This window comes from Stigmatopora argus, chromosome 6, assembly GCF_051989625.1.
Source record: "Stigmatopora argus isolate UIUO_Sarg chromosome 6, RoL_Sarg_1.0, whole genome shotgun sequence".
Taxonomy (NCBI): domain Eukaryota; kingdom Metazoa; phylum Chordata; class Actinopteri; order Syngnathiformes; family Syngnathidae; genus Stigmatopora; species Stigmatopora argus.
In genome coordinates, this window is record NC_135392.1 from 19014016 (window position 1) to 19033490 (window position 19475).

A 19475-nucleotide genomic window follows, 5' to 3' on the forward strand; every position below is an offset into this window, starting at 1 on the left:
GTCATTTTAATCAGAAAATAGAGCTTTCTGAGCAGCCGTGAGCCTCTGCGAGGTTCGATTTTTATCAGAAATGCGAGCTCTGGGCGACAATAAAGTGGCCAGCTAAAATTACTCCAAGAGTGTGACAATGACTCATCCAGGAGGTCACAAAAGAACCTAGAAAATTACCGAAAGAACTGCAGGCCATGCAGCCCTCAGTTAAGGTCAATGTCCATGACTCTACTATAAGAAAAACACTGGCCAAAGCTGGCATCCATGGCAGAGTTCCAAGGCGAATACCGTTGGTGTCCAAAAAGAATATAAAGGCTCGTCTTACGTTTGCCAAAGAAAAATCTTGATGATCTCCTCACTTTTGGAAGAACATTCTGTTGACTGATGAGTCAAAAGTTGAACTTATTGGAAGGCAAAAAGTGGAACAGCATTCCATCAAAAGAACACTATACCAACAGTGAAGCATTGTGTTGGCACTGTGATGGTCTGTGGCTGCTTTGCTGCCTTAGGACCAGCACAACTTGCTGTAATTGATGGAAGAATGAATTCTGCTGTCTACCAGCAAATTTTGAAAGCCCTCAGTTCGTGCACTCAAACTCCAGCGCTCTTGGAGCATGCACCATGACAACGATCCAAAGCACACAAGCAGGCCCACCTCTGAATAGCTGAAAAAACAAAAAACAAAGTTAAGGCAGAATTGAAACAATTCTGCACAGAAGAGTGGGCCAAAATTCCTCTAAAGTGTTGTGAAAGACTCATCACAAATGATTGTAAACCCTTGATTTCAGTTATTGCTGCCAAAGGTGCCATAACCCGTTGTTAGGTCCAGGGGCAGTTACATTTTTACAGAAGGCAGGACAAGTTTGTATTTTTTTTTCTGCCTTGGTAAATAAAATCATTGTTTAGAAACAGCATTTTCTATTTCCTTGGGTTGTCTCTGTGTCATCCTAAAATTGGTTTGATGATCTGAAACCTTTGTGTGTAATAAATATGGAGAAAAAAAAGAAAGCTGGAAGGGGCAAATACTTGTTCACGGCACTGTATGATTATTGTTAGAAAATCTTATTTTCCAGTTCAGGGCATGGTCTTCTTTTCACCAAATTTCAGATGGACTAAGTTCCAGGATTTGTCCACCCAGGAAGTGACGTTCAAAATGGATGGACATTTTTTGGAGTGCTACCAAAGCACCCAGAAATTAAACTTCTTTTCTGGGCGTACTTTCTAAGGTTTTCTGTCCTGGGAGCCATACAAAGATCAGCTGTGAGAAAAGGCCACACTCTAGCCTGTATGTGCAGTATATGCATGTGTATGTTACACATGCATATACTGCACATGCTACATTACATTCATTCATTCATTTTCAGTACCGTTTATGCTCACAAGGGTTGCAGGGGTGCCAGAGCCTATCACAGCTAACTATGAGCAGGAGGCTGGATACACCCTCAACTGTTTGCCAGCCAATAATTCACTATTGTAATTTTTCAACCTGTCTGTTTCTGTTGTTAAAAGGTCAGCCGTGTGACTGACGGAAGAGCCATCAAGACTGTCAGCAGTGGTGAAACTAGCCAGTCAGGGGAGTAGAGATGTTGAGGAAGGGCAGGCATTTGGCCGTGGCTGTAATCTCATTGCAGCTTCTGCTATGGCGCGAAACTGTGACAATCGAGGTGCCACAAGACCGTAAGTCACTCGTCATCAGACTCAATTTATACAAACCAAAATCTATTTTTTTTTTAAACATTTTGAACAAATGTACATGAATTGCGTTTTTCTTAACCATGATGAGTTTATAGTTACCTATATAACTGTGTTTACCAAAGCTTGTGGTCATGGTATGATCAAGTGACCCCAATATATTCTATAGTCATGGTACTTTGAGCGGTCTAATACAGGTGGGTATGTTCTTCCCTGCACACCCCATAATGCGCAAAGCCATGTTCTCAATTGGTGTTGAGCACAGGAATCATGACCAGAAATCTACTGTGTCATGTCAAAGACTCACAGGTTCACTGATTTGAAGTCAAAGACATTCCCATTTACACAGTACGTTTTCAAGCACCGAGGAATAATAATAATTGTTCGCCATTAGTATTTTTAAAGTTTAATTAATTACCATTCAGAAAATAGGTGCTAAAACTACGGTTTATCCGGAACTATATACCCTTCTTGGGGTCAACTTGGGGAAAGCGATCGTTCAGTGATTACAGCATTGCCTCTGGCAGTCAGAAGGGATGACATACAACTAATGTTTAGTTTGATTTATGTTGGCAATGTATTCAGCAAATGATTAATATTGTTTGTATTTTCTCTCTCTATGCTCATCATGTGAAAACTAAAAACAGGTAAGTTATCCGTCACAGTTACTTTAACATAGCAGAAAATCATGTAGTTATATACAGAGTAACAATGCTTTGGATAGATTTGTCACATAATTCACACTGTACACTTCTGTGTGTTGCTCATATAATTAACAGCATTTTTACATTTTGCCACACTTTCTGTCTTCCTGTTGCTTTACACTGGACTAACAGCAAAGGTCCTGGCAGACCGTAAGTTTTTCATGTTAACATTGTGTGATTACTATGTTATCTCTGAACTAGAACTGCGAACAGAAACATAAGGTGTATGACTTTTATTTATTTTAAAACAATATGAATACAATTATTTCAGTAATCTCTTGAATTTCGCAGATAATGTAGACCAAACATGGCCGCGATAATTGAAAAACTGCGAATTAGGATCTCCATTATTATTACTAGCATACTAATACTTTTCGTGCCTATACAAAAATTCAATTACAGAAGTACAATTCTCAAGAAGTATATTTATTAAATATTACATATATAAGCATGCTATAATGTCTTAATATCCAAATATAATCTATATATACAAAGGTGTAAATACTTTAAATACTGTATTCACAGTGTAAATAGTTCATCTGCGCTTGATATAAATAAATAAAAAGGTTAATGGGAGTTTTACTCAAAGTCCTCCTGCACAGTCCAATAGGACGAGGAACTTGAAGGGCAGCCCCCTTTCAGTGAGGTACAGCTTCACATTCGGGATGAAACAGTTTAAGAACCAGTCCTTTGTGAGGGCTTTTGTGATCATAGCTTTCCAGTTGCTCATCCAGTATAAAGGCAGCAAGGCTTTGTTCTTGTTTTTTAAAGGATGAGTTATGGTCAAACATATAGATTAAGGCTGGTTTTACCATGAAGCCAGCAGCATTCGCACACATGATGAGCGTCAGGCGATCCTTGTGAACCTTGCACAATGGCAATTTCAGTTCATTCATCCTTTCATTCGTTCATCTTCCATACCGCACATGCTCGAAAGGTTTGCGGGGGTTGCTGGAGCCTGACCCAGATGACTTCAAGCGAAAGGTAGACTAGACTGGTCTAGACCAGTTAGCCGTAGGGCAGCATTTTCAGTTCATCTTTGAATAAGAATGTCTGGGAAGGCAGCCTCTTCCGAAGAAGGCCAGTCTTACACGTTAAAACCTTACTCCGGAAGATCTCTTCAATTATGTTAGGGAACTCTTCCTCGACGTACCATTTTACTGCCTCTTGGTCTCCCAAGGAGGCCTCCCCATACAGCAAAACACTTTGTAGACCATACCTCTTCTTAAAATTTTCAAACCAGCCCTTGCTTGCAATAAAACCACAAAGCTCACTAGCGCCACTGGTACGTGGCTGGGGTTCATCTTCATTGTCTTCATCAGGAGCTAAGCTATCGCAAAAGGTCTTGGCTTTGGTTGTAATCATGTTGGTATCTTCTCCATACAGTCCAATATCCAGACCGATAGGGCATTCTCCATCTTAACGATGATTTTATTCCTCGTGGTTACCACTCGCTTGGTGTCCTTTGAAAGGGAAAAGGATCGTTGCCATCTTCCGAATGTTCATTTCATAGTTCTTTATGTAACGCACGGTAGATTCATTCATTCCATAATGGCGTGCTACATTGGCATACATATTATTGCCCGCATTCAGCATATTTAGCAACTTCACTTTTTCTGTCACTGTCATCATGTTTTGTTTTTCTTGGGCTCATTGATGCCTTAGATGACTCAGGATGCTTTGGAGGCATTTTCAATGGCGATTCAAAATCCAAACAATGCTGGGATAGGTTCAGCGTAGTCTTTCTGCATGTGTGTGTGTGTGTGTGTGTGTGAGCATAGCTTGGTGTGTATTACATGAAACAGCAAAGCACACATGAACAATATTCATGAGTTCAGTTCCATAATCAATTATGCATGTGTACATTGTAGCAAATGTAAAATAACTGATAAATGATACGTACGTGACAAATAATCTCATCAGCCACCCACCTCAGCACTGAAGAAGCGATGCCTTCACTTCTGCCATTTTTCATCTCCTGTCTTTTGAAATTCAGCCTGAATTTTGACATTTTTATGATTTTTTTTAAATTAATATAAAAATGTGATGTACTGAAGACACAAATGTTGAAGCCGGAAGTGGTGAAGGATCACAGTAGTAATGATTTTGCTTTGATATCTGGGCCAATTAAACGCTTTTTGGGTTAGGGTCTGTGTGCAGAAATGTATTTATTTATCTGCTAGCATTTTAAAGCCATTCAAGGCTTAGCGAACTAGAAAAGCAAATGTGCAAAGGCATATCTCAGTTTTGTGAAGGGGGTTGTCTTTGTGAGCCATTAAATATGTATAGTGGACTGAACACAGCTGGAAGGGAACATGATTGTCTGTTCATTTATTATGTATATCATGTTGTACTGGTTTTGACTGGTATAATAAACAACCACTGTATTGATAGAAAACAAAGCATCCCCCATTAGTGATTTAAAAAAGTACAACTAAACTAAACATACACCCAGCAATTTCTACTCAGTCTTACACCAGGAACTGAAAAGGCTAAGCAAAATTCATAAATGTATGAACATATGCCAATAAAATTAGGGACAAATACAGACACTGCAGAGTTCCCAGGATGAGAATAACAAATCAGATATTGGTCACTTTTCATTTCAATCTAATTCATTTAAGTTTGTCAAATCAGCTCATTAAGCAAGATTTTCGAATTTAATTACACAGTTTTCCGTTAATATTGTGTGTGTTTGTGTGTGTGATGCATGTATGTGATGGGAGCAATGTAACCACAATGTGTACCCCCTCCCCTTTCATCAGTGAGACAGCCCCCTACTATAACCAAGCAGTCGGTCAAGGACTACATTGTTGACCCCAGAGATAACATCATCATCGAGTGTGAGGCCAAGGGCAACCCGCTGCCAACGTAAGGAATGGATTGCATGCGAACACACGCGCACCCACATGTACACAGACAATGTCTCTAGTTGCATCACCATTGAGACAGAACAGTAGCACATTGTTTATTTGGCTTGACTTGTTTGTATATAAGAAACACATTTGCACACACATACTTAATAATCTATCCATGTTTTTTTAAATCTATTGACAACACGAATCCATATACCGTATTTACTCGCATATAAGCCACCCCACATATAAGCCACACCTTTAAAATTGCCTTTAAATTGTTGAATTTTCCAATTTCTCGCATTTAAGACGCCCCCTGATTCACAATTTTCACCTCCATATTCATGGTTTTAATAGGGAGTACAAATGTGTTACTTTAAGGGAAAATCTTAAGGAAAATCATTACACCTGGTATTTCTGAGATACAGTAATGCCTTGACATACAAGTGCCCTGACATACGAGGAATTTGAGATACGAGTAAAATTCCGAGCAAATATGTACCTTGAGATACGAGCAGACACGAGAGGCTGCTTATAATTTCAGCGCACTGTCTTTCTCGCCGCAGTTCCCCCGTGCAAAGGTCTCTACGAGCACTGGGTGGAGTGCATTTTTTCTGTTAGTCAGAGCAGAATTAAGGGAAACACAATGGATCCAAAGCAAGCCGGTGCAATGAAGGGTCATGCGAAGAAAACGCATATGATGACAATTGATAAAAAGCACGAAATAATGGAAAAACATGAGTAGTGTACGCGTGACTGAGCTGGCTCGCCAATACGTATGGAGAAGCAAGAAGTTCGCCTCGAAATCCGCAGTGGAATACATTAACCTCTTTGACTTGGTTACTGGTTCTCTCTCTCTCTCTCTCTCTCTCTCTCTCTCTCTCTCTCTCTCTCTCTCGCTCTCTCTCTCTTTCTCTCTCTCTCTCTCTCTCTCTCTCTCTCTCTCTCTCTCTCTCGCTCTCTCTCGCTCTCGCTCTCGCTCTCTCTCTCTCTCTCTCTCTCTCTCTCTCTCTCTCGCTCGCTCTCCCGCTCTCTCGCTCTCCCTCTCTCTCGCAATCTCTCTCTCTCTCTCTCTCTCTCTCTCTCTCTCTCTCTCTCTCTCTCTCTCTCTCTCTCTTGCTCTCTCTCTCTCTCTCTCGCTCTCTCTCTCTCGCTCTCTTTCTCTCTCTCTCTCTCTCTCTCTCTCTCTCTCTCTCTCTTTTTCTGGTGGAGACTGGTGGAGCGTTTGAGCTCAGGACTCACGGAGTACCTGGGAAGGTGCTCAAAGCCTGTGCTGACCAGCTGGCTGGTGTTTTCACAAAAAAATTCAATTGTTCCCTGCAACAATCCATCATTCCATCCTGCCTGAAATCTGCCACCATTATCCCTGTCCCTAAAAAGCCAACCATTGACAGCCTGAATGACTATAGGCCTGTTGCACTCCTGTGATCATTCAATTTTTTTCAATTCAATTTATTTGGCAAGAAAAAGCACCAGGCTAAGGGCCATGTAACAAGATACAAAAATGTGCACAAAACGCGGTGTAGTCACTGGTTCACGGCCAAAAAGTCATCCAGAGCCCGCTTGAACTGGGCGACCGTCGGCTTCTCGACCACACCCTGCGGAAGCCGGTTCCAAGGACCGGCGATGCGCACTGAAAAAGCAGCCTTCCGCCGATTCAACCGGAACCCGCGAGGGTACAGCTTCCACGGATGACCCCTCAGACCACGATCAGGTGCGGGCGTGAAGAAGAGGTCACGGGGCACGCTGTAGATACCGTGGAGGATGTTGTAGGCCAGTATCAGGTCCCCTCGCAGACGCCTAGCCTCAAGGGTCGGCAGGTTGAGTCGCTGGCATCTTCCCTCGTAAGACATTAAGCTGAGGCCGCGGACCATCCTCGTTGCAAGCCTCTGGACCCGCTCCAGATGCTGGATGTCCTTGGCGAGGTACGGTGATGCGGCTTGGATCCCATACTCGAGAATGGGCCTCACCAGGGAAACATACAAAGGAAGGAAGATGTCTGCTGTGATGACGGCAAAGGACCGGAACATTAGGAACAGCACTCCGCGAGCTTTGTTGGCTGCTTGGATGCATTGGGCCGTTGGTTTGAACGTGTCGTCGACAATGATGCCCAGATCTTTGCACCGTTGAGTTCGTTCCAGTTCCAGGCGTCCCGGTTCAAAGTCAAGAGGTGAATCAGGAGGAGCCCCAATAGCCAGATGACTGCATTTCGTGATATTGAGCCGCAGGTCCCACAGGTTCGACCAACTCCACACATGATGAAGGCACCTACGCAGGTCCTCGTAGTCGCTCCGGGGAGCAACGAGCTTCACATCATCGGCGAAGAGGAGAACCCGCTGGGAGATGTGCTCTGGCAGGTCGTTTACAAACACCACGAACAGCAGTGGTCCAAGAACGGAGCCTTGGGGGACACCGCTGGGGGCGTTGTGAGTCTCTGAAAGTATGCCGTTGACTTGTACTTGAAAGGTGCGGCCAGCCAAAAACGCATCAATCCACCTCACTACCGCTGGGTGAATCGCATACGCTTCCAACTTGGGGAGTAGCAAGCGATGGTTGACCGAGTCAAACGCCTTGGCGAAGTCCACGAAGACCAGGTCGGCAATTTGTCGATCGTCCATTAATTGAGTGACCCATTCCTCCATCATCAGCAAGTTGGTGAGGCAGGATCTCTTGGACACGAATCTATGCTGACTATCGGAGATCGCCGCTGTGTTCTGGAGATGGGCCATCATGGACGTTTTGATAATTGATTCTAACATTTTGCAGATTACTGAAGTGAGGGAGACCGGTCGGTAATTCAACGGGTCCTCTCGGTCTCCTTTCTTATAGATAGGGCAGATGACGGCCCGTCTCCAGTCTTCGGGGACTTCACCTGATTGCAAGGACAGTGTGAAGAGATATGCGAGGGGAAGTGCTATGGTCGGAGCGAGTGCCTGGAGGACCCTCGGGTGAATACCATCCGGACCATGGCTTTTAGTGGCGTCCAGACACATCAAGGCTCGGTAGACTTCAGGAGGTGTAATGGCAACTGCAGGCATTGGGGGAACATCCCGAGCAAATGGGGGTGTTGGTCGCCCATCATCGGCTTTGTAAATGCCTGCGAACACCCTAGCAAGAAGAGAGCTTTGCCCCTCTGCATCCGTGACACCGACTCCATCAGCATCCCTGAGTTTAACCACTTGATTGTGCAGACGTTTGTTGGCTTGAACATGGGCAAAGAAGCGTTTGGGGTTTGCACGAGATGACTGCGCCAACCTCAGCTCATACTTGCTCCGCTCTTGCCTTTCAGTGAACACTGCCCTATTTCGTTGCTGCTTATAGACCTCATATGCAGCTGCCGTGCCTCGTTCCTGGAATTCGCGCCAAGCAACATCTCTGAGAGTCCGTTTCCGCTTCACCTTTTGCGTCGCCCAGGGTTTGTGCTTCTGGTGCCGTGGCATCGACAATGGTACTGAGCGCTCAGTCACCCGGAGTATGGATTGTTTCAACAATGCCCACAGCTCGCCGACTGAAGTGATCTCCATGAAGGAAGCCCAGTCAACAGCCTCGGAAGCCTCCGCCAGTGCGTGATGATTCAGGGTAGCAAACCTTCTCTTCGGAAGCATCTCGCTCTGTAAGGCCGGAATTGTTGCGTGCCAGTTGAACTTGAGCACCACATGGTCAGACATGGAGAGCAGCGGGAGGATGATGAGAGACGATACCGACGACGGGTAGCACGTGAGTACCAGGTCCAGAAGAGACGGGCGTTGGTTACCGCGGAAGCGCGTCGGAGCTGCAACATGCTGTGTTAAAAAGCAGTTATCAACTGTGTCGAGGAGTGCCTGGTCGAACCGGTCGGCTGATGAGCAGACGACATCGCTCCAGTCTATTGATGGTGCGTTGAAGTCGCCAACAATAAGGCAGTCCTGGTGTGATGAGACCGAGCGAATTGCACTGATTACGTGGTTGTCGTCTTCGGCGGTAGCTTGTGGAGATCGGTAGACTCCCAAGATAGGCAGACAGACTCCGCCCACAGTTATATTGCATCGCACAACCTCAAAGAAGTCGGTCTGTTGAGCAGCGGGAGGGAGAGGACAAAGGGAGGGCTTTAGCTCGCCCTTAGCATAGATGATAACTCCACCACCACGTCTGTCTCGCCTGTCGCACCGGAAGGGGATGTAGCCCACCAGGTTTATCTCAGCGTCGTGCACTTCAGAGCTTAGCCAGGTTTCAGTAATGACGATCATATCAGGCTTGAGTCCTGATACAATACTGAAGAGGTCACTGAACTTGGCGATCAAACTGCACGCGTTAGTGTAGATGATGACTAGGGGTGGACCACCGCCATCCCTTGTTCCCTCACCGTCACCCAGTTGTTCTGAGTCTCTGTGGTCACCTTCAGTGGCGGGTGGATGTAGCTTGTCAGGGCTAGTTGGCCGTTGCGGATGCACAGACCTCTTTCGCCCTTCTGACGCCTCGCTGCCAGCTCTGCTACAAGGTTGCGCCAACGAATCCTCTCCCTCAAAGAGTACTCCTTCCGAAAATCCAGTTCGAGATCAGGCCATTGGATTTTCTTGGCGCTTGTTAAGAAGGTCTCGACTTCAGATGGAGTGCCAAGAGTCATCTTTAATGGACGGGGGCGTGCGTCAGCAGAGGATGGTGGCTCGCGTCCAAGCCTCACCGACCTTCCGAGTGAGAGAGATGCCCCGGGTGCCAGTGTCTCCAGGATCGACTTGATACAAAATATGGCAAACTTGCGATCTTTCATCGCGCTGCCCACAGCTGGGAGTTCGGGCGACTCGGGAACACCATAGATTATCACACTCCTCTCGCGTTCCGACACTGCCTCTTTACTGGATCTCGCGAAAGCAATTGGATTTGCAGGGGCTTGAGTTTTAGGCTCATAACTTTGCCTACCGATGACGTCACTGCCATCTGTGGTGTCTAAGCAGGCTGACACGTAGTCCTCGTCATGATCGGGCGCCTCGCCAGCGCTAAACTTCGCGGCTGAAGATTGCTTCGGAGCCTGTTTGGTCTTTTTTGCCTTCCTTTTCTTTATTGGCCTATGGCAATTTGCTGTCTGTTCCGCACCCGTGCAGCGTGGCTATGCAAACAGAGCTCGCCTTTGATATCTCATCCAGCTTGATTTGTATCTCTGAGAAAGCTTGCTGCAGCTGGTCATACTTTTGGTCATACTTTTTCTGGAGATCTACAAAGCGATCCTCCCAGGAACTGCACTTACATGAGCAGGTAGGTGCAGCAGATGAACTTGGAGGTCTGTTATTTTTAGATCTTGTAGTCGCGGGCATTTGGAAGTTGAAAGGTCCGTTTCGTAGGAGCGGAAAAACTTCTGCTAACAAGCTAATGCTAACAAGCATGATTTAGCATGATCATGAAGTGCTTTGAAAAGTTGGTCGCCCGCCTCCCTCAGTTGACCCTCACCAGTTTGCTTATAAAGCAAACAGGTCCACTGGGGACGCTATCGCCATAGCTCTACACACAGCACTGAGCCACCTGGAGCACCTTGGGAATTACGTGAGAATGCTTTTCATTGACTATAGCTCAGCCTTCAACACTATAATACCGGACATTCTGGCTGACAAACTCTCCCACCTTGGACTACCCTCTTCCATCTGCTGCTGGATAAAGAACTTCTTAACCAACCGACCACAAACTGTTAGACTTGGTCCCCACCTCTGTTCCTCCAATACACTGAGCACTGGCTCCCATCAAGGCTGTGTACTGAGTCCTCTTTTGTACTCCCTGTACACATACGACTGTACACCAACCCACCAGTCTAACTCCATCATCAAATTTGCCGATGACACCACTGTGGTCGGACTCATCTCAGGAGGGGATGAGTCGGCCTACAGAGATGAGGTCAACAAACTGTCTTTGTGGTGCTCGGTGAACAATCTCACATTGAACACCACGAAAACTAAAGAAATAATGCTGGACTTTCGCAAACACAGCACAGATCTGGCCCCACTCCTCATAAATGGAGTATGTGTAGACAGGGTTCGGTCCTTTAAATTCCTGGGGGTCCACGTCACGGATAAGCTCTCCTGGTCTACAAACACCATGGCAGTAGTGAAAAAGGCCCAGAAATGGCTCCATTTCATCAGGGTACTCAGGAGGAACAACTTGGACACTAAGCTTCTGGTAACCTTCTATAGAGCCACTGTGGAGAGCATCCTGGCATACTGCTTTACAGTGTGGTACGCTGGAAGCACGGCAGCAGACAAAAAGGCCATGCAGAGAGTGATTAACACTGCTCAGAAGATCGCCGGCTGCTCTCTGCCCTCACTGGAAGACATTGCCGCCCTCGTTACCTCAGCAGCGGGAACATTGTCGGGGACCCATACCACCCTGGTCACAACCTGTTCCAGCTGCTGCCATTTATTTGTATTTAATCAATAAATGCTGTTTTCGGCTGGATTTTACCCCATTTTCGGGCAATGTTTGTCGTACGCCATTGACGTTCATCCCTGTCTTTTCCCAGGAAAATCACCCCCCTGGCCGGGTGTAATGTCTGAAAAGCTCCAGTATTTGTATTTAATCATTAAATGCTGCTAGGAAGTGGATTTTACCCAATTTTTGTGCATTGATTTATTGATTATTTTTTATGTGTTGCAGCTGTAGCTGCAGTAGAGGTTATATAGCCATAAAATAGTTTTTGCTAAAGGCGTCACTAGGAAATGCACGGACCGCCACTGTAAGGAAGTTAATATGCCTGTCTTTGTAAATGCAAAATATCAAACTATTCAATTTGAAAAAAGAAACAAGTCTATCTTGATGAGAAGCTGATGCTTTTTAAAGACAGAAACACTTTCACAATGTTATAAATTTTCTGTTTTCCGTTGTGCTTTCATGAAAAGGCAGGTTAGTAAAATGTTTCTTTTCGTCTAGGCACCTAAATGGGGAGCTCAGGTTCCTTGAGTTTTCATGTTATATGATTTAAGCACTTAGGCGGATAGCTTGGGGTCCTATAGTTGTGGTTCTTTTGCATAGAGTAACACGAACGTTTTCAGCAGAGTTTTCAATGTTCGTGTTCACGGAGAAGAATGCCATGCACTGTCATTCATATAAAGGGTGCTGATGAATCTTCTGTGTGTCTTCGTCTCACTTTCTGACCGGAGTACAGTCATACCTCTACCTACGAAATTAATTGGTTTCAGAACATTTTTCGTAACTTGAAAATTTCGTAAGAAGAGCTGTAGTTTATGTCTCATCTCGTCTCATTTTCTGAACCTCTTCATCCTCATTAGGGTCCTGGGGGGTGCTGGAGCCTATCCCAGCTGACTCCGGGCCATAGGCGGGTGACACCCTGAATCGGTGGATCGCAGGGCACAGGACCGTGGAATAAATTAGAGAATTTACATATAAAGTAGGGCGGGTCAGTGGAGAGAGTATTTAGCACGTCGGCCTCACAGCTCGGGGGTCCCACATTCCAAAAACATGCATGGTAGGCTGATTGGACACTCTAAATTGCCCCTAGGTATGGGTGTGAGTGTGCATGGTTGTCCGTCTCCTTGTGCCCTGCGATCGGCTGACCATTGATTTAGGATGTCCCCCGCCTCTCATGCCCGGGGTCAGCTGGTATAGGCTCCAGCACCCACCACGACCCTAATGAGGATAAAGAGGTTCAGAAAATGAGATGAGATGTTATTTACAGCAATAGAAAGTTGATGGCTGTACTTTCCATGAAATGAAAATGTTTAACCTGAGTTTGACCAGGACATTGTTAACTCTTTAATTTCCCTTTTTCTGTAAGGTTCTCATGGAGAAGGAATGGGAAATTTTTCAACTTTGTAAAAGATCCACGCGTAACTATGCGGAAACGCTCAGGAACCCTGGAAATTGGTTTTCGAAATGGAGGAAGACCGGAGGATTATGAAGGAGAATACCAGTGTTTTGCCAGCAATGATCTTGGAATGGCGATGTCCAACAAAACTCTACTTCGGGTCTCAAGTAAGAATACATACACACAATCTTTGTATTCATTCATTCATTATCTTGACCATTTATCCACACAATGGGGGCGGGGGGTGCTGGAACCCATCCCAGGCAACCATGGGAAGCAGGCGGAGACACCTCAAATTGGTTGCCAGCCACTCATAGGGCACACACTGAAACAGACAAACACTCACATGCACAATGACACCACCACCAAGTGGGAATCGATCCCACACTGCCCGCACTGAAGTCAGGAGGAAGAACCACTACACCAACGGCTGTCACAATATTTATATTAAAAAATATCTTTTTCTTGAGGCGGCCCGGTCGAGCGTATGGTTATCACGTCAGCCTCACAGCTCTAGGGTCCTGGGTTCAAATCCAGGTCATGTCCATCTGTTTCCTCCGGGTACTCCGGTTTCCTCCCACATTCCAAAAACATGCATGGTAGGCTGATTGGACACTCTAAATTGCCCTTAGATATGGGTGTGAGTGTGCATGGTTGTCTGTCTCCTTGTGCCCTGCGATCGCCTGGCCACCGATTCAGGGTGTCCCCCGCCTCTGGCCCGGAGACAGCTGGGACCCTAATGAGGATAAAGAGGTTCAGAAAATGAGATGTCCATAATTGGGACCATAATTGGGTTCATGGTGGTGAAAATGCTAAAATAATAAAATAAAATAATTTGTATGGGTAGGTCAAAATAACACATACCTGGCAACCTCGGCCAATTCTCCCCCTTATTAATTATTGCAATTCCCCTTATTAAGTGGTAATAAACAAAACAAAAATTTCCCCAAAGTGGATAGGATGCCCTATCAGTCGCTGCACCTTTTTTTGTATGCACTAAAATCAAGATTGTGTAGATGTTGCTGTATGAGGCTGACAACTTGACTGTCCGGGTACAATGCTTGCTGACGCACAATATTTATTATAGTAAAAAGGCGGACCTATGAAAGGGGAATGCTCGTGCACACATCATGCATGACATTATTAGCAATCGACGATGACGTTTTTTGTCTCCTAGCAGTTACCGAGACGATCCGGATCAGATGGTAAAACGAGACCAGTTTTACAAAAAATGTACTTAAAAAAAATCCACTAGAAAAGTTTTTATACAGTGTACACAATTTGAAATGATCATAAAACTTTCAAAATATGGGAAAAATGTATAAGTTGGCAGGTATGATAACACATAAGCATTATACACTGTAAGAGTTGTAACAATTAAAATTCAGCAAACACAAATGTGAATTAACGCATTCCCTAATAAGAAAAATAATGCCTTATTTTTGGGGGGGTTAATAAGGCTCACATATTTTGGAGGAAAAACAACACTCATGGGAAAATATATCCCACTTTGCACTTATCCCTCGTTTTTTGCGGATAATCTAGACCAGTCATGCCCTCGACAATTGAAAAATCACGAAGTGGGATCACCCCTCTTTTACTACATACCATCTACATGTTTTCACACCTATACAAAATACAAGTACACAAGTACAATTATCAGGAAGTGTATTTATTAAATATCACAGTCACAGACATATGAAAAGACTATAATGTATTAATATCTAAATATAATCTATACATTAAAAAAATATAAATACTTTAAGTACTGGATTTACAGTGAAAATAGTTCCTCTCTGCTTGATTTAAATAATTCAAAAACAGGTTATTGGAGCGTTAGTCCACATCCTCTTTGTCAGATTCGAGATCAATTTTTCATTGTACGAATATTGCTATCCATAGAAGTCGGATGCTGAGGCGACTCAAAAAAATAGTTTTTTTTTCCCCAGGTGACGTGTGCAATGCAAAATTCACTTGCAACAAAACAGGAAATGGCAAGACGGAATGTATCTTGGCACTTTATATGATATTCGTCGCACCCATTCTCCTTCTATTGTATACCTTCTTCGGTGCTGAGAGATAAAGCGGTGCCCTGACTTCTGCCATTTTTCACCGCCATTTTTCATCAGTTTCCTGGTTGCGAGTTTCAACATAGACTTAGACGTTTTCATGAACTTTTTTTATACTTTAAAAAAATCTGCGATGTAGTAAAACTGGAGGGAAGAAGGATCACAGCACTTTCATAAGTGCATGCAAAAGTAGGATGTTTTTTTTTCATGACACAGGCTCCACGCTTTATGTCATTTAAAACTGATTTGCATTGATTTAATTTGTGCTCAACCCGCTCTTCTCACCTACATTTCTCAACCTGCAAATGTTGCAGAGGCTCCTCTTTGGCCTAAGGAGTTGCTGGAGCCAGTGGTGCTGACTGAGGGCTCTTCGCTTGTCCTTCCATGCAACCCGCCTCCGGGCCTCCCGCCTCCATTCACTTTCTGGATGAACAGCAGTAAGAACAATTGCTTGAAAAATCAAAAGCAAATGACACTTTGCACCCTATTAAAATTTCCCTGTATTATCAGCAAGTTAACACAAAACCAATATGTAAATTGGTCATTCACAGTATTAAAGTATCAAGGTTAGACTTTGACATTATAGTTTGAAAATGAAAATCAGAAAAGAGTTCATTGTAGATTTTATTTTCAGGTTCAGTATTTACATTTTGGTTGGATGTAAGGGACTAAAGATGGAAATTATCCCTTGGCTACAATCTTACGTATTTACATATATATGTTCATTTATATGAATATAAATATGTTCATTAATATGGGCTGTCCCTTATTAAATAAATCAAACTCCAACTGAAACCACTTAAAGGGACAGAAACCACTTGTGGATCTCAGTGGAAATAATCTTGTTTAGTAAATTGAGAAAGGACATTAATGATTTTTTCTGATGTGTAAGAGTGGAGCAAAACGTTAATGTAAGCCAGTATTTTGAAGAAATTATCCTCTTAAGCAGTGTCGTGTTTTGTTCAAACATTTGCTCCATAATCAGAGGTGCGCCATTTGCACACTTCTACTTGCAACCTTCTTTCAGATAAATACAAGCATGTACATATACTACGTATACAAGGTGTTGTCTGTCCCTTTAATAATAGCATCTTGAACCAAACTAATATATTTGAGTGTCATAACATGAGTTTTGTTTCGGTGTGTGCTATACAAAATAGCACAACATTATTTGGAATGTTTGTTAAGCCATAACTGATCTTTTCAGCACAACAGGTTAGTCCACTTTTAAAGCTGAGTATTGCTTGAAAGTAGCTGTTTTTAAATGTTATAAGTTGATAATCATTATCAGGTGACCATGCCTTCTCTGTCTTTGTCATCCTCACTATTTCAGTGATGAGCCCAATTGTACAGGATAAGCGAGTGTCAAAGGGTTTAAATGGAGACTTATACTTTTCCAACGTCATGGCCCAAGATGCCCAGAATGATTATAGCTGCAATGCTCGGTTCCTCTTCACTCACACTATACAGCAGAAGAATCCCTTCACTCTCAAAGTTGTTACTAGTAAGTGGAAAAACAGATCCATATTCTATTATACATGAACAGAATTTAGAATATGTCTCCATCTTAATGTGATTGCATGTAATGACATGCTATTTATTTCATCTATTTCAAGTGCAAAATGGAAAAAAAATCTTGAAATTTCCAGCTTCATGTCATCACTTTTTAATTTTAGCATTCTATCTGAATGTGTGGGTTTTTGTTTTGTTTATATATGTGTGAATATCTGTGTATGTGCATGCTTGTGCGTGTGTTTTCAGATGATCCTTATAATGACACCTCTTACAATGACAGTGACCCATATGGTGGTAAGTCACCATCTATGGACAGTTCAGTCTCCGGTCCAACTGTAGTTTAATAAGCACAGTAACCAGCATGGTGATACTTTATTCACGCACTAACCTTTGACTAAACAGTATTAGTTAGACACAAACTAACGTCTGATGAATCTAGTCAATTATGTAAAGACAATTCGATACCCATGAATTGTTTTTGGGTTCAGGTCACTCTTAACTCTAAGGAGTACTAGGGATAAAGAAAATGGATAGAAAACACAACAAGAATACTATCAATCTAATGCATTAACTAACCTTGCTTACAGTTTTAGTGAGCTCTTTTGCCATTTTTCAAATGCAAGTCTCAGTAATCCGCATGTTCTCACATCCTAAAACCTTAATGATAGTGCTTAATGAAATGCATCTTACTTTTTTGCAAGACAAATGTGCTCAAAGTCTCACAAAAAATGGTGGTCCTTTATTTAATATGAAACATAATGATGACACTACACTTGATTCCTTCAACTATTCCTTCCTCCCTCCCTTGTGCCCTTTGTGTCCTATGTGTGTGTATGTGTGAATGTGTACCGCATTGCATTTGTAGGGTTTTTCTCGCTTAATAAGGGGAATTGCAATCATTAATAAGGGGAACAGTTAGCCGAGGTTTACAGGTATCTAAGAAAGACTCTTGAAACATGGATAGTGGTTGTTGTGAGACAGCCAATGAGAGCCCAGTAGAGTGTAGCGATGTTCTAAAGTGAGAATCAATGCATCTGCGACAATATTTTCAAAATAAAATAACGGATAAGGAAATGCATTTACTTTTTGGGGGATTTCATAACTTGGATTTTTTTCGTATCTCGAGGCACTCATTTTCATATAAAAAGCTTTCGTAACCTGAAAATTTCGTACCGAGAGGCATTCGTAAGTAGAGGTATGACTACTATATAAGAGTGTGTAACGACTACACTTAATGGCTATACACCAGGGGTGGCCAACTCCGGTCCTCGAGAGCCGCTATCCTGTGTGTTTTCCATATCTCCCTCTTCTAGCACACCTGAATCAAATGACCAACTCGTCAGCAAGCCATCCAGAAGATTGATACCGATCCTGATTATTTGATTCAGGTGTGTTGGTGGAGGGAGACATGGAAAACAGACCGGATAGCGGCTCTCGAGGACCGGAGTTGGCCACCCCTGCTATACACATTCCGATCTGCTGGGTAAACCAGGAATAAGTTATTTTCCCTATTTGTAGTCCAGAGCTTATGTCTCCCCTTCTTCGTGTCACACATTGGTAGTATGTTTAGTTTCTACAAAAGGCTTGACAGTGGGAAAGCCTACTCTCAGAGACAAAAGCATACCTTGAAAGACTTTCATTTGTCAAGATTGGCTTACCAAAGCAAGAAAAGACATGCAAAAACATGTTAAACAAAAACGAATGATCCTGAAAGATTCTTCGTCATCATGTCACTCTAATGTCATTACAGAAAGGAAAAAAATGGTCAGGCTTTGTTGGCTGTTTTTTTTAATGACGGCCTGTACTAAATCTGTTCCCTTGGCAAACATTAAGATTGATGACCTGTTGTTGTTGTTCTGCTTCTCTTAATGTCTTCCTGTGGGAGATGCCAGAGGGTTTTGGACCTATTTACCAGCTGCAATGACCTCAACAGTCTGGATATAGCGACAGTGCCTTGCGGAATACTAATTAGAAAATATCAGAGACTAGTCATATCGTTGTAGTAATATCGTTTGCATTTGCAATAAGAAAATATGAAAATAGACAGTTCCATACCACCCTCAAACTTGTAATTATTTTTTGTTGTCTCACAAATAAATTTGAATGTAATTAAATACCCCCTTCTCTGTTAATTTATAGGCCGTAAAGTTCCTGAGTCGACGCCAACCTTCCTTTCACCGTTGGGAAGTGAGAGCTCCAAAATGGTGCTGAGAGACGAGCAACTCCTACTTGAGTGTATTGCTGCAGGATTGTAAGATTACAGATGCATTGTATACGCACACAAATTTTAAACCCAGATATAAAAAACTACATCTATATTAGCAGTCTATTAATAGATCAATCTGAATCAACTTGAGATTATTGTATCGAATTGAATTGTGGCAAACGTTGTAGTATCGGCAAATATGGTGTCATTGTCCAAATAATCTATATTGTAACGTCGTTAAATTGGTGATTTACACCCCGACACCTTTAGTCAAAAGTTTTGACACTTAATTATCCAACTTAATTGTGAAGTGTCTCAAAATCCCTCCGACCGGGGGTATATGGCAAACACGTCTCAAAATATAATTAACATCAGTCTGTGATTCAGATATTTATTTAGGCCAGCAGAAAAGGCCTTGCAGGCCCTGACGGTCCTCTACTGCTATATAATAGTAGTAGTGTAATGTCATTATACTTGACAAACTAAAATCTGACCTATGACAATAATTTTGATATATATTTAGAAATACATCTTAGAATTTCAGGCACCTGTGTAACGACTACACTTAATGGCTGGATTGGTTCCTGGCGCTAAATTAACAAGTGATTATAATTATAGTTAATTATATATTAATTATAATTAGTCTAAAATAAAAATGTA

At 43.0% G+C, this 19475-nt stretch overlaps 1 protein-coding gene across 21 annotated transcripts in view; it reads left to right on the top strand.

Annotated features, from left to right (window-relative positions):
• Window positions 1–19475, top strand: part of nfasca (neurofascin homolog (chicken) a) — a 137590-nt gene that overhangs the window by 63294 nt on the left and 54821 nt on the right. For 17 of the 21 annotated variants that reach the window (XR_013300776.1, XR_013300780.1, XR_013300777.1 and 14 more), the window contains 8 exons: window positions 1501–1668; window positions 2520–2537; window positions 5153–5258; window positions 12996–13192; window positions 15409–15531; window positions 16428–16598; window positions 16856–16903; window positions 18749–18860. Coding sequence is in view for 17 of the 21 variants with exons in the window: in XM_077603957.1 (XP_077460083.1) it covers window positions 1575–1668; window positions 2520–2537; window positions 5153–5258; window positions 12996–13192; window positions 15409–15531; window positions 16428–16598; window positions 16856–16903; window positions 18749–18860 (869 nt within the window). In the remaining 4 variants the exon portion in view is untranslated. The other 4 variants (XM_077603965.1, XM_077603973.1, XM_077603967.1 and 1 more) reach the window with 3 other exon arrangements.